General features: G+C 42.3%; 2 protein-coding genes across 11 annotated transcripts in view; one reads left to right on the top strand and one right to left on the bottom strand.

Annotated features, from left to right (window-relative positions):
* Positions 1-11,905, bottom strand: part of C10H1orf112 (chromosome 10 C1orf112 homolog) — a 52,661-nt gene extending 40,756 nt beyond the window's left edge. For 6 of the 8 annotated variants that reach the window (XR_006386608.1, XR_006386610.1, XR_006386609.1 and 3 more), the window contains exons 1-7: positions 11,751-11,904; positions 9,630-9,669; positions 8,027-8,115; positions 6,074-6,178; positions 5,435-5,575; positions 4,074-4,239; positions 2,525-2,609 (exon numbers count right to left, since the gene is read on the bottom strand). Coding sequence is in view for 4 of the 8 variants with exons in the window: in XM_044266930.1 (XP_044122865.1) it covers positions 2,525-2,609; positions 4,074-4,239; positions 5,435-5,575; positions 6,074-6,178; positions 8,027-8,115; positions 9,630-9,669; positions 11,751-11,861 (737 nt within the window). In the remaining 4 variants the exon portion in view is untranslated. Of the gene's footprint in view, positions 1-2,524; positions 2,610-4,073; positions 4,240-5,434; positions 5,576-6,073; positions 6,179-8,026; positions 8,116-9,629; positions 9,670-11,750 lie in introns of all 8 variants that reach the window. The other 2 variants (XM_044266933.1, XM_044266932.1) reach the window with 1 other exon arrangement.
* A 96-nt stretch (positions 11,906-12,001) lies between these two features.
* On the top strand, positions 12,002-14,517 carry METTL18 (methyltransferase like 18). 3 transcript variants are annotated; one of them, XM_044266928.1, is made up of 2 exons: positions 12,002-12,109; positions 13,013-14,517. In XM_044266928.1, the coding sequence occupies exon 2, from the start codon at positions 13,220-13,222 to the stop codon at positions 14,330-14,332; it is 1,113 nt and encodes a 370-aa protein (XP_044122863.1). In that variant the 5' UTR covers positions 12,002-12,109; positions 13,013-13,219; the 3' UTR covers positions 14,333-14,517. The 3 variants fall into 3 exon arrangements, with proteins under 3 accessions (XP_044122863.1, XP_044122864.1, XP_044122862.1); XM_044266929.1 differs by having other exon boundaries at positions 12,002-12,302; XM_044266927.1 differs by lacking the exon at positions 12,002-12,109 and adding an exon at positions 12,480-12,671.
* Positions 14,518-15,394: the final 877 nt, after the last annotated feature.

The raw sequence follows: 15,394 nt of genomic DNA, 5'->3' as shown, positions 1-15,394 counted from the left end.
TGACTTAAAGTAACATGTAAAAATCACAATGTGTCATATATATTAGGCATGGCTTAATTAAGACGTGCTGATGTTACCTCTGAAGCTGTCATGTTAGCTTATTAAATGGCTACTTTTTTACTTCTGCTTATAAAATATTATTTGAACTCTTACTAAAGTTCCAGGTATTCTGCTAGGCCCTGGGGATGGAAAAGTGAATGAAGACACAATCTCTGCTCTGTCTGCATGGAACTTCTACTCCAGCACAAGAGAGAACATTAAATCATCTTAAGAATAATCAATTACAGCTGTGATAAATGCTAAGGTAGGGAAGTCCAGGATGCTACAGTAGAGAGATTTAAAATACCATATCCTCAGGGTGGGAATATCAAAGAACATGATCACGAGGCTGGAACGCGACAGCTGAGAATGGAAAGACGAGCAGGAGTCAGCAAGGTGAGGAGGAGAGTCCCAGGCAGAGGGAGAGTGGTGAGAAGGCCCTGGGGTAGGAGAGTTCAGGATGTTTGGGGAATTAGGAGCAGGGACAGAGCAGCAGACATGGGCTGGGGAAGAAGGCAGAGGCCAGAGAGGATTAGGTTGTAACTCATAGTAAAATGGGATGGATTTTAAGCAGTAGAGTGACATGATCTAACTGACATTTTCAAAAGATCAGACTGAACACTGGCTAGCAAATGAAATGGAAGAGGACAAGAGTAGAAGACACTCAATGGTAAAGGCGGTGATGCGGTAATTTGCTGGGCTATGGGCCATGCAGAGTTCTTAGGATTTCCTATTGATAAACCCAATTAATTCTCACTATAAACCCACTAAGAGGGAGTGTGCTGGTTCAGTTGGTTAAGAGTCTGCCTTGATGGGGCGCCTGGGTGGCTCAGTGGGTTAAGCCTCTGCCTTCGGCTCAGGTCATGATCTCAGGGTCCTGGGATCGAGTCCCGCATCGGGCTCTCTGCTCAGCAGGGAGCCTGCTTCCCTCTCTCTCTCTCTCTGCCTGCCTCTCCATCTACTTGTGATTTCTCTCTGTCAAATAAATAAATAAAATTAAAAAAAAAAAAAAAAGAGTCTGCCTTGAGTTAGCAGAGCAAAAGTAAAATTAAATCATGCATATACATACACACACACACACACACACACACACACACACACACAAAGCCTGCTTTCAACTTAGGTCATGATCTCAGGGTCCTGGGATCTGAGTCCCACATCAGGCTCCCTGCTCAGCAGGAAATCTGCTTCTCCCTCTCCCTGTGCCCCTTCCCCCTGTTTGAGCTCTCTCTCAAAAAAATAAAATTAAAAATAAAATAAAATAAAATACACCCACCAAGAAAGCTCTATTTTAATTACTCCCATTTTTAGATGAGCAAATTGAGGTTCAGAGAAGATAACCAAATTGCCCAAGTGTTCAGAAGAGGGATGTCAGGGGCGCCTGGGTGGCTCAGTGGGTTAAGCCTCTGCCTTCAGCTCGGGTCATGATCCCAGGTACTGGGATCGAGCCCCACATCGGGCTCTCAGCTCAGCAGGGAGCCTGCTTCCTCCTCTCTCTCTGCCTGCCTCTCTGCCTACTTGTGATCTGTCTGTCAAATAAATAAATAAATAAATATCTTTAAAAAAGAAAAAAAAAAAAAAAGGGGGGGTTTCAGAACAGATTCAAGCACATGCAGACCGGCTCTGGGTTGACTCTTTAAGCCTCTCCACTATTACTTACTGGCAAGTTAATGATTTCCTGGCGGTGCAAGAAAAGCATCTAACATCTAAAAATATTACACTGACCTTTACTTTTTATGCATGTGTATAAAGCAGAGGTTCTTAGCCATTTTTTAATACCTCAAATCCAACTTCTCCCACCCCCAGGAATCTGATGAACACTATGGGCACTCTCCCTGGTAACCTTTCATAATGCTCTAGCTAAAATTACTTTATAAATGGAATTAAACTTGAACAACTCAAAGGCATATAATAAAGGGATTATATTCAGCTCTAATTATAACTAGTAATTTATCTAAGCCTGGAAATAAAATACCTTGTGGGTTAAATAACAGTAGCAGAAGGCAATTTCAGAAGTACTTGTGGGAGGCAAACCATAAGACTCTTAACCCTAGGGAACAAACGGAGGGTTGCTAGAGGGGAGGTAGGTGGGGGGTGGGCTAAATGGTGATGGGCATTAAGGAGGGCACTTGTTATGAGCATTGGGCGTCATGCAAGGGATAAACCACTAAATTCTACCTCTGAAATGAGTAATACACTGTATGTTAACAGACTTGAATTTAAATACTATCTTGAAAAAGAAAAAAAGTATTAGTAACAAAGTAGAAATTTTTAAGTTTTAGAAGTAGCAGATTAAAGAGGCCCAGTTTGGTTCGGGAGCTCCGTGTACAGTATCTGGATTAATCAAGACAGCAGTGTCAGTAAACATTATTTATACACACCACACAAAATGTTTTAAATGCAATCTACAAAACTTATGAATAAGTAAGATTTGAGATATGGAAAATATGTTACAAAAAAATAAAAGTAAAGAAAGAAAACTTACTTAATTATAAATTTCCAAGTATTGGCATGAAACGCATGGTCCATACTGGAAATAACAGAGCAGATATCCAACAATGAATGAATAACTACAAAAAAAGATAACAGAACTCTTAGGATGAGAGTTCTAATGTCATGTGGGGGAGTTTCTCCTATATTTAAAACTATCTACTGATCAATTTTGACATCTGTTCAAGTAGGTAATACAGTTAGAAAAAAAACTTTCAGAGTAATTTTTTAAAAAATAAGTGTCGTACTTTTGATTTATGGTTTTTACAAACTACAGAAAATTAATTTTTGATATGTTCACCTACCTAAATAAAACTAAATGACCTAAATTAACTGAAATGTTCAGTAGAATAAAAGTTGTACCCTATTATAATTGAAATATTCTGTAGCTATTCCAATCCAAAATGACAAAATAAACTGCAAAGGAAATACCAAACAAGGAATTAGAGCAAATCTGCAGTATTTATGAAAGGCTTCTCCTCTTTCATTTTATTTGAAAAAATGGCCAGTGACTTCCCCTTCTGAATCCACGGTTCTGCTCCACATTGCTCTGGGGCTTAGCTGTATGACACGCGCTGGTCAGCAGGATAACAATAACTACGAGGTCAGCAAAGAGCTAAAAGCGCCTGCACACTGGGGCTTGCCCTCTCCTGATGACGACCCTGAAGCTGTTGTCAGGTGACCGAACCCAGGCTAGTCTCCTGGATGATGTGCCACAAGTGGCCAGCTCAGTGCTTCTGCCTCTGCCAACAGCCAGATGTGAACGTAGTTACTGCAAAAACGCGAACGAGTGAGCCAGTTATACCATGTGGACCCGAGAAAGCTGCCCCAGCTGAGCCCAACCTAAACTGCTGACTCACAGAATCGTGGATAAATGAAGGAGTAGTTGTTAGAACCTAACAGATTTGGGGTGGTTTTTTTTACAGATCAAGAGGTACCTGGTATACTGCACAAAGTCAACTTAATTCTTTATACAGAAGCTATCAATGAAATCTTTGTCCTTATACATTACTGTTCTTCAGACTGGGTTATAATGCATTGCTGAGTGATAAAATTATGAAGCAGCAATCAGCAATTCTTTAAAAATGAAACAGTATGACGGAGCACATTACAGGTAAAACAGGTATTATTTTACATATAATAAACAAATGTGGTGTATATAGACACAGACACATTCACAAACATAGCCACACACTTCATTTCTTACTGAACTAGGGTTTAAAACCTCTGAAAGCTCCTGCCTCAGAATCTGGACTACTTTAGAAGGTATAAAGTTGCATGACTTTTTTTGTTAATCACTGTGGAAAAATCACATATGGTGAATATTAACTGAATATACAAATTTATGTTAAGGCATCACTTATCAATATTATAAATTCTAAAATTTGGAAGATTAAAAATATATCAGGTAGGACTTAAACTTTTTTTATACATAATGAATAAAATACCATGAAGCATTAGAAATAATGTTGGGTTCAATAATTAATGGATATATAGTTTAGTCAGCATATGTCACATATTAAGTAGGAAGTTTTCTCACTTACCTATTACCATATTCAAAATATCAGCATTTTCATCTATTAAAGGGTCCATGCAAACCATATCCAGGAGTTCCATTAGCTGCTTTTGAAGACAATAGGCCTCCTTGAAAAGAGCCTGGAGAAGATCTGAAACTAGGTGTAAATGCCCAGAATAGACAGATTCACTATCCTGATCACAAATAAAAATGAGAGAATTAGCAAATCATAAAAAAGCTCAAGAGCCAAGTTTACTTTAACTCATTCCATCACTGCACGTAACTTTAGTGCTTTCTCCTGAATTACATATTTACTCATTAAACAAATGTTTAGTGACCATCCCTTATGTATCGTGTACTCCAAGAAACAGAGACACGTATAAAGCATGATCTCTGACTTCCCAGACCTTGGAAATATAGAACTAAAAGCGAGATACATAGCGTTCGGGCAGTACCTGACTTTTAGCACCTATCACCAAAGAGAAGCATTCGTTGAACCAGTGATTTGATTCACCCAATGAAGACCAGTATCAAAACCGCCTGGGACCCACAAATCCTATGCCAGCTTTTATGCTTTAAAGCTGCCTCAGGAATGGAGCCTCAGGAATGTAGACACAAAAGGGCTGGTGTCCTTTTATAGGCACCAAATCATTAAGGAATTCATCTGATCCAACAATACCATGACAGAACAATTTCAGGATTCCCGTGACAACACAAATCTGTGTCTCTTCTATCTTTATAGAAAGGAAAAACAATAAAACAACAAAAACAAAACCACAAAAGCCCATTTTTAATCACTTCCTTATAACCACTTATTTTCATACAGGCACACCTCAGAAATATCTCAGGTTCAACTGCAGACTACTGCAATAAAATGAGTTAAATAAAGTTTGTTTTCCCAGTGTATATAAAAGTTATGTTTATATTACTCTGCAGTTCGTTAAGTGTACAAAAGCATTATGTTGAAAAAAAGTGTATATACCCTAACAAAAAATATTTATTGCTAAAAAATACTAACCAGCATCTGAGCTTTCAACAAGTCATAATCACTGATCACAGGCCCCCATGACAAATAATGAAAATGTTTGAAATATTTCCAAAATTACCAGAATGTGACGAAGAGACATGAAATAAGCAAATGTTATTGGAAAAAAATGGCACCAACAGACTTGCTGGACACAGGGTTGCCACAAGCCTACGACTTGTAAAAAACAGTGTCTGCAAAGTGCAATAAAACTAAGTGTGCCTGTACGTGATTCTTTGTTCCATGGAGAAGTCTACTCCAGTAATACAGGCTAATATGTAAAATCTTATGTCCAACACTATTTTCCTCAGCCCTTTCGCCTGTGGATTTCAGGCCATTTAAAGTGTACTTAGACTCATACTCACCTTACAATGTACAAATGTACTTTTGATTACATGTAGGACTGAGGAAGGAAGACTATGAATGTTTTCTAGAATGATGGAGTCCTGGGTGGCACAGACATGCTGAACACATCCTGTAAGAGCTGCTAAGAGCTGCACCATTGTCTGGAAATAAGGAGAGAAATTTCATTCACACTATGTTTTTGTTCACAAACATAAAAAGTATCAGACATGCTGGGTACTAGGGATACAGCAGTGAACAACAAGGATCCTGTATTCCTCCTTCACTGAACTTTAGTCTATCAGAACTACAAATATTGGAACAACTGGCCAGCCATTTGGTTTTTTAAAAAGTCAGAATCCTAACCCCCACATCAAAGCATATGGCAGGTGTTCTACGTACAAGTTTTGAAATTATAGGTAAGAAATTATAGGTAAGGCAATTAGAGGTAAGACTTGTTGTCTTACATAAGTTTGGTGTTTACTCAGCATGAAACTGTATTAAAAAATACAATTTTTTTTGCATTCTTATCTTTAAGTCTATAAATTTAATTCTAGCACTGGGCCACTACATAAAGGATATATAGCTAATTAATATCAGTATAAAAATTCTTACAATGTTCAAGGTCTTCCCCTATACCCTTTCTAATAAATTTGACATACCTGTAAAATATTCCTTAGAGAGGTCTGGATTTCTAAATTATGGTTTGACAGTCCTCTGGCTTGACTGGTTAACTCATACATCATGTCATCAAATAATTTCACAGTCTGTGAAAAGCAAACATGTTAAAAGAGGAGTAACAGAAAACACAAGAAAGGGAAGACATATCTTTAAGGAAAAAAAAAAATCAGACATTTCTTTATTAGTAATAGCCATGCAATATTATCTAGCTTAACACCCACATTTAATAAACAATGCATATGTTTTTATATAAAGTAGTCATACAACACAATCTTTTAAAAGCTTCAGACAGAAATTGATTTGCTTTCCATTACTTTGGTTTGAATCTATTTATTAACATCCATGTAAAAATCACTCCAAGTTCATTTTTTGGTGCCATAACAAAGGTGAGTGCTACCTTAAACAATAAAGATTGATGGTCTCAACCAATCAATGTTCACATGGATATTTATAAGGGTATTTTCCAGGGGTGATGATGAATTTGTGTTGAATTACCTATTCACATGCATTTTAACCAATTTCCTGTTTTGAACAACTAAAAATACCATTTCTGGGTTAGAGATACTATATGTGACCTTAGAACTAAGTTTTTTGTTTTTCCGGTTTTTTTTTTTAATGTTGTATTAGTCACCATACAGTACATCATTAGCTTTTGACGAACTGTTCCCAGATTCATTGTTTACCTATAACACTCAATGCTCCATGCAATACGTGCTCTCCTTAATATCCACCACAGGGCCAACCCAAACCCCCACACCCTCTCCTCTAAACCCCTCAGTTTGTTTCTCAGAGTCCACCGTCTCTCATAAGAACTAAGTTTTTTCTTTTTGGTCTGCGAAGTTAGCTACCCTAAGATCTCAATACTCAGATTTTTCTAAACAATTTAAATGGCCTAAACGTTGCAAGAATAACAACACAATGTAATCAAATAGGACAGTTTCCCAAAGGCAAGTTAACACTCAACATCCTTATTTTAATCTATGTAAGGATCTTCTTCTGATAGTCAAAAACAAATTCTAAGAAACTTTTAGATAGAGAACAGTAGAATGAATATGAGTAATAGAAATTTTGAAGATTATCTGCTTCAAAGCTAAACTTAGAGAAATCATTTTAAAAAATGTTTTACTTTTGGCACCAAAATATCTTTAATTCTTTCAATTAAAAAAAATGCCTGTGCTTTTCAGAGAAAAAGTATACTATATATATCTAAAAGGTAATAGGAAATAGAGTAAAAGGTAATAACATAGTTGGTGAACTTAATGTCTTCTCTTGGTTATTTGATTTTACCAACATTCCAGCCTTTTTTTATTCTAAGACTTCTTCAATAAAATTTGGCTCCGGGGGAGCCTAGGTGGCTCAGTGAGTTGAGTGTCCAACTCTTGGTTTCAGCTCAGGTCCTAATCTCAAGGTTGTGAGATCAAGTCCTGCATAGGTCTCCACACTCCCCAGGGAATCTGCTTGGGATTCTCTCTCCTCCCTGTGCTCCTCCCCCATGCTCTCTCCTGCTCTCTCTCTCTAAAATAAATACATAAATCTTTTTTAAAAATTGGCTCCATTTTTCTAGACAATAAAATTTAACGATTATTAATAAATTCTACAGAGAAGATATTAGCTAATTTCATCACTCATCCCAAATATTTATTGAACTGTCTTAAAATACAGAAGTACTTAAAATTACCTAAAAATAATAAAATTCAATTAAAGGATCTATGCTACTTAAAATTATGCTTTTAATCACCTAATGATCACACTAACACCATTAGATCTCACCTGAGATCTGTTTCTTGCTAAATTATTTGTATATTATATATCATATAATCTGATACATTAAAAAATAAAGGAGCCAAAGTTAAGAATAAATGATTTAAAACTGAGAATAGATTTAAACAGCCTTTATAACACGTTGACTGATTAAGATGACAATAGTACTATACCTTTGGCAGCACTTGTGAGAAGAAAGTCTCTTCCAGTGTCAGGTGGTCCATATGAGGTAAAAACATTTCCACAATAACTTTCAGAATTTCTATAAAGCAAAATAGTAACATATTTCTAAGTCATGTGGGAGAACAAAGATCACCACCACTTCCCCAAATGCAAGAATATATAAGTACTACCAATCTGAAGCTTTGTAGTTTCAAAAATGCCATTTTCTATGTAGAAATACTATGTTTATTAAAAGATTTTATTGGAACACGTGGGTGGCTCAGTCAGGTGTCTTCTCAGGTCATGATCCTGGGACCCTGGGATGGAGCCCAGCATCAGGCTCCCTGCTCAGGAGGGAGCCTGCTTCTCTCTCTGCCTGCCAATACCTCTGCTTATATGCTCTCTCTCTCTCTCTCTCTGACAAATAAGTAAATAATCTTTTTTAAAAATTTATTTATTACACACACACACACACACACACGAACGGGGTGGGCAGGGAGGAGAGGGAGAGGAAGAGAAAGAAGCAGACTCCTCGTTGAGCAAGGAGACTGACACAGGACTCGATCCCTGGACCCCGAGATTATGACCTGAGCCAAAGGCAAACACTTAACCAACTGAGTCACCCAGGTACCCCTACACAGAGAAACCATTAAGTATCTAAAATAATAACAAGAAAACAAACACTCAAAAAAATAATCTGTATGTCCACCCTTCGTGGACCACTTAAATGATGTGGGTATATCTACTGAATAGAATTTGCTATCATTTAAATCATTATTAGAAATCATTTAAAACCATGAAAAAATATTCACAATACTTCAAGGTTAAATGATCAAGCTTCCAAAATAGTATAATCCCAATCTCAATATAAACATGTACATACAAAGAACAGTAGCCTGGCAAGAACGTATAGAATCAAGATGAAAATGCTCTATACTAAAATCTTAACCATTTCAGATTAATGGATATTTCATTATCTTTTCTGATTTTCTGCATGTTTCAAATTTTCTACAAACAGTATGTATAAATATTCACTGTAGAAAGATATACACTTGATCTTAGCCAAAAGGCCGAGAAGCAATCACTGTAGAAATATGTATATTGAGGATAAAAAAAAACTTAAAAAAACTAGACCCAACAGGCAACACAGATTGAAAATTGTAAATATCCACAACCAAAGTGAAGTGTAAATAGAATAAGCTAACTCAAAATAGGAGTAAACTGTGATCTGGTCTTTAATTCATCTCTTCTCCTAACTAAATAAGTAAATAAATAAGCCAAGTAAGATTAAAGAACACAAAGATGAGAAAGTCAACCTGAAAGCAGACTGCAAATTAGGTTTTACGTGAGTCTAACCAGTTTAACAACCAACATTAAAAATTTCTCAATGTGCTTGTATTATTACATTAACCACAGTTAAGGCACCCATTCGAAATAAAATTTTAAAACTTTAAGTACTACTTGAAGGAATTTGGTCATTTTAAGCCACTGAAATTTAGAGGCTGTAACACTAACTACTAGAATACATTTAAAGGGAGTTTGAAACTGTACTGAGATATGTTGGAGTCAGACTTTAATGGCATCAAAGTAAACAATTAAGATAATTTTACTTACGAATATGTTCAATCCAATTGTCGGAATGCTGATACATAGAGTAAAAAATTAAGGAAGGTAACAGTATCACAGTAATAGGATATTCCCTGCTACGAATAAATCTACAAAGCAGCCTTCTTGAAGCTCAGGCAATGAGCAGTAAGAAATTGAAATTAAATTCCAATTACTGGCTTAATTTTACTTTTAAAAATTTAATGTTCTTAGGTAAACAAACTATAATATAATGAAAATACTTCAAGGAAATACTTTCAAAACTGAGGAGGGACAAAACTGTCTTTTCAAACTATGTGTAGTTGACATGCTTTTGACAGAGGAACAGTACTATATAATAGGCCAGAGATTTCTGTTTCTAAAACAGAAAAGGAATTTCTCCCTCCTCCGAACCCCTCCAGTATTTTATCTGCACCTGTATTGTCACTCAACATGTTCTTCTTTTCCTGTTCCTTGTGTGACTCTTAAAAAGCTCGTCAGACTGAAATTCTCCTGCACATAGCAGACACTTATAATTCTGACAGTAAGTTTTCCTATGTCCATTACAAAAGTTGCGGTAATCCCACTATGAAGTGTACACTTGTACACCACTAAAAATTATTAGAAATTCTTACTGTAGAAGTATTAAAGGATGTGTCAGCAAGAAAAATGAACAGATCATAACTCCAGAACACTAATACAAGAACTGATTCTTCTGACATCTTACTTTGCACATACTAATTTTACAGCAGCAATCAAAATGAGGTATAGTCATTAACTCATTTTACTTAGTTCAATAGGGTTGAATTTGTCTTACAGAAAAATTTCAGCAAAGGTCAAAAAAACTCTAGTCCCTTCCAAAATTAAACCTCATTTATGATTATGCAGACATGCAGGTAAAGACTAGAAAAGAATATGTAAAATGCAAAATATGCAAATAATGTTTGGGTGATGTAACTGTAATTAAAAACTCATCCTGTAATTAAAAACTGCCTTCAGCTGAGGTCCTGATCCCAGGGAGCTGGGATGGAGCCCCGCCTCGGGCTCCCTGCTCTGCGGGAGTCTGCTTCTCTCTCTCCCTCTCCCCTGCTTTTGTTCCCTCTCTCGCTTTGTCTCTTTCTGTCAAATAACAAATAAAATCTTAGGGGAAAAAAAAAGACAAAAGACAAGACTGGGGGAAGACGAGGTTTAGGTTGTCCTGCGGGTGAAGTCATGCAGAACCGAGCGAGCACGCGGACCTGCAGTTACGGAAGGCCCCGCGGCCTCAAGCGCAGAGAGGACCCGCGCTCCGCCGCGTGTGGCCTGGACCACCGCCCAGCAGGTTCGGGGCGGGCAGACATGCTTTCCCAGTCGGGCGTCAAGGACCCGGCTCTGAACCCGCACGACGGCTAAGAAACGCTTCTGCAGCTCGGCGGGGCCGCGTCCACGCGACGCGAGAACGTGTCCCCGAGGCGGCGCGCGTCTGCCCGCGGCTGTGAGCAGTCCGAGGCGCCCCGGACCGAAGGCGGCTCTTCCTTCACGCGCAGCTCCGTGCTGAAGGCGGGCCCCCGGCTGCCGGCCTCCAGGCGCCCACAGCGAGACTAACCGGGCGGCCAGCCCCCGGACGCAGCGGGCGAGCCACGGCGCGGCAGCAGCTCCCCCTCCGCAGCCACGACGGGAAGCGGCCCCGGAAAGAGGGCGGCGCGCGCGTTCCCTGGGCCGCTCTCGCCCCCGGAGCCCCGCACGTCTGCGCGCGTCGGTGCCCGCAGCGCTGCGGGACCCGCACCGGCGCAGCGTCCTGGCGGGCAGGGCCCGTCTGCCCCCCACTCAGCGGACCGGTCAGGCCCGGGTAGCCGCGCCCCGCGCTGCCCCGGCGAAGGCGTCCGCCCTGACCGCACGTGCCGGGCGCAGAGGACTCAGCTGCACAAGGAATGGAGGAGACGCCGCAGGCTCGGCCCCGTCGGGCGGCCACCGGCGCGAACCCGCCCGCGCTCCCGGCGCCCCGCTCCCCGCGCGCCCTCCTCGGCCTCGGCGGCTCCTCCGCCCACCCGCGCCCAGCGAGGGTTCAGACCTCAGAAGCGCGGCCCGTCCGGCCGCCAGCGCGCCGCGGCCGGAGCGAAGCCGCGAGGCCTCCCCCTCCTCCTCCGTGGGACGAGAGCCCGGGAAGGATATGAGGAGCCGCGGCAGGACGGACGGCAGCTCGCGGCGGCACAGCTCCTCGGGCCAGCTCCTCAACTCCTCCAGCGACGCGGCGCTCCCCGGCGCCGCGCGTCCCTCCGACATGCCTCGCCCGCGCGCAGCTTCGAGCCGGCCCGCCACCGCCCAGACCGGAAGCTCCCGGCAGGCCTTGCGAGCTCTCGCGGGCGCCGGGACCATAGAGAGGGGGCGGGCGGCGCTCCCGGGACGCTCGAGCCGCGCCTGATTGGCCCGCGGAGGACTCGCCTCACCGGGGCGCGCTCCGCTTCCCGAGGGAGGGGCGCGCGGACTCTCCGTGCCGGTGCCGAGACCTTCCCGGCCGCGAGCGTTCTCAGGTCCGGGTCGCTGACGCGCTGCCCTGACGCACTTTGGGGGGTGCAGGCGGAAGCCCCCCGACTTGCTACCGCCTCTTCCCTGCGCCTTCTGGGCTCCCGGGCGACCTGGGACTTGAGGCCGGAAACGAATCCGAGCCTCGGGGCGCGGGGAGAAACAGGCACGTGTCCACCCACTTCCCCGTGCGCCCCCCGGGTAGGTCCGCTGTCCTGACGTGACGACGCCGCCGGCCGGGCTGGGCTGGAGCGGGCGGCGCCGAGGCGTCCCGCGGGGCTGGTGCCGCCCGCAGCCTCGGGGAAGTGGCTCCGCGGGCAGCGACTCTCCGGTCGGGCCGCGTTTGGTTTCTCCGGAGCCAAACCGGCCTTCGCGGGCGGCTCCCGAGTCCTCCCGCTGCGGGCGTCGGCGCTGCGGGGCTTCGCCGGGCGCGTGGCCGAGGTCGCGGGCGGCGGACGCGCCCCGGAGCGCACACGCGCGCGGTCGAGGGGGCTCGGTTCCCTGAAGCGGCCCGGAGTGCGGAGATCCCGCAGCTTCCGGAGGTCGGGGCGTCGCGGCAGGATCACGGCGGTGAGGACGAAGTCGGGCTTGTGTTTCCCGCTTTCGTGTTTGTGCGAGTTGCCGTCCTCTTGTGCTCTCGTCTGTGTGACGCCTGAGGAGTGTTTCCCTTTGCATCCGTCTCCCTTCGCCGCTTTTACAGAAAAGCTGCTGGGGGCGGGGGGGGGGCGGTAATGTTATGTTTTAATGAAATACGTCATTTTACCTTTTTTAAAAAAACCTGTATTTTTAAATAAGCTCCGTGCTCGATGTGGGGCTTGAACTCCAAGGTCGAGTCACATGCTCGACCAACTGGCCCCGCCAGGTGCCCCTCGTTTTACTCTTTAGTAACAATTTTCTTTTTTTTCCTCCAGAGCTAATTTGAAAGGAGAGAGACGACCTCTAAAAAGGCGTGTGGAAACATCTCTCAGTCTGTGTAACTGTGTGCAAGCAGCGAAGGGAAAATTGATCCCCAACAGAACTAACAAAAATTGAAGCAGGTTATGTATGTGTCATCGGTTCTACCCAGAATTCGAAGAATCCTCCTTTGAATTGAAGGACTGTGTGCCTTTCTTGAGAGGATGACTTTTCAGTTTAATTTTACTATAGAAAACCATCTGGAAAATGAATCCACACCCCCTGGAGATGGAGCTTTGGCCCTGGATTCCTCCGAAGAGTCTTCAGTCTCAGAAAGTAAAAAAGGTCGACATAGGAACAGAAGACGTTCTACAGAAAAGCTTGAGTGGCCTCAGGATCATTTGTTGGAGCATAAGCCAGTGGGCAGCGCAGCTCCCTCTCAAGACACAGACGGCTCAGTCAGTGCAGCAAACAGCTCACGTAACCTGGAGCCCCATGAAAACCATCCCTGCATGAGAGTGGCCAAAGAGCATCCTATGCCCGAAGATTCAACAAAAGTGCTAGAAAACAAAGTTGTGGAAACATTACCAGGTCCCCAACATGTTAATGTATCCGTCATGAAAACTGTCTTGTTGAAAGAGAACGTCCCTGGAGAAAACATAGTGTCACAAAGCATTTCTTCTCACTCTGATCTGATTTCAGGGGTTTATGAAGGAGGCTTAAAAATCTGGGAATGTACCTTTGACCTACTGGCTTATTTCACAAAGGCCCAGGTAAAATTTGCTGGGAAGAAAGTGTTGGATCTTGGCTGTGGATCCGGGTTGCTCGGTATAGCAGCGTTCAAGGGAGGGGCCCGAGAAATTCATTTTCAAGATTATAACAGTACGGTGATTGATGAAGTAACCTTACCTAATGTAGTGGCTAACTTCACTGTGGAAGATGAAGGAAATGATGTCAACGAACCGGATGTGAAACGACAGAGGAAATCAAAAATAGCACAAGAATTATGTAAATGCCGGTTCTTTTCAGGGGAATGGTCTGAGTTTTGTAAGCTAGTACTAAGTAGTGAGAACTTCTTTGAAAAATATGATCTCATTCTCACCTCAGAAACCATTTACAATCCAGATTATTACAGTACTTTGCACCAGACATTCCTTGGATTGTTAGATAAGAATGGACGGGTGCTTTTAGCAAGCAAAGCACATTATTTTGGTGTAGGTGGAGGCACTTACCTCTTTCAGAAGTTCGTAGAAGAAAGGAATGTATTTGAGACCAGAACACTTGAAATAATTGATGAAGGACTAAAGAGATTCCTAATTGAAATGACTTTTAAGTAACCGATTTATTGTCCACCAAGTGTCCTAAGTGAAATAAACAGCACAGCCAAAAACTTGTTTCGAATATTTGATTTCTGCTTTGCTGTTATTTTTTTAATTATGATGTTTGTTTATCCAAGTAATATACCAACTATATTAATAACATGTACTTGCTAGGGAAGACTGAATAAATAGTGTCCAGAGCATTTGATGAGATCTAGGTGATTATTTTGTGGGAACGTTTCCTGTTCTCTACCTTTATTTTATCTGGCCTTTCTACCACCTTTTTTTTTTTTAATTTTATTTATTTATTTGTCAGAGAGAGACGAGCAAGAGCAAGCACAGGAAGACAGAGTGGCAGGCAGAGGCAGAGGGAGAAGCAGGCTCCCTGCCAAGCAAGGAGCCCGATATGGGACTCGATACCAGGACGCTGGTATCCTGACCTGAGCTGAAGGCAGCTGCTTAACCAACTGAGCCACCCAGTTGTCCCTCTACCACCTTTGACATTACATAAATTTGTTCTCAGGGAAACTTAACACTTCTTTCTTTTTCTTATTTTTAAAGATGTAATGTATTTATTTCACAGAGAGAAAGTGAGCATAAGCAGGGTGAGTGGCAAAGGGAGAGGGAGAAGGAGGCTCCCCACGGAGCAGGGATCCTGATGCGGGGCTCTATACCAGGACTCTGGGATCATGACCTGAGCTGAAGGCAGATGCTTAACCAACTGAGCCACCCAGGTGCCCCAACACTTGGTATTTTTAGTTTGAACTTCTTCCAGTCTTAATTAATTAACTAATCAATTAATTAATTAATTAGTTCCTGTTTACGTGAAGTGCCTGTGGTCAGATGACCCTGCCATTAATATAAGGTCATACAGATGTATCACTAAATGGTACAAACCTAAATACTAGACTGAACATCCTAGGTAACTAGGAGAAGTTTTTTATTTTTTATATTCATTTATCTCCTATAAGAATAAGAATGCTGAGCACTTGAATTCACACTGAGATGGGAGAAATAAAGGAGAATCACGATAGTATAAAAGTTGCACAGAAAACCCAATAAAAAATAAACACTAGGGCG

This window comes from Neovison vison, chromosome 10, assembly GCF_020171115.1.
Source record: "Neovison vison isolate M4711 chromosome 10, ASM_NN_V1, whole genome shotgun sequence".
NCBI lineage: Eukaryota > Metazoa > Chordata > Mammalia > Carnivora > Mustelidae > Neogale > Neogale vison.
Note: the sequence above shows the minus strand (reverse complement) of the source record. Positions and strands in the feature narration are given on the sequence as shown.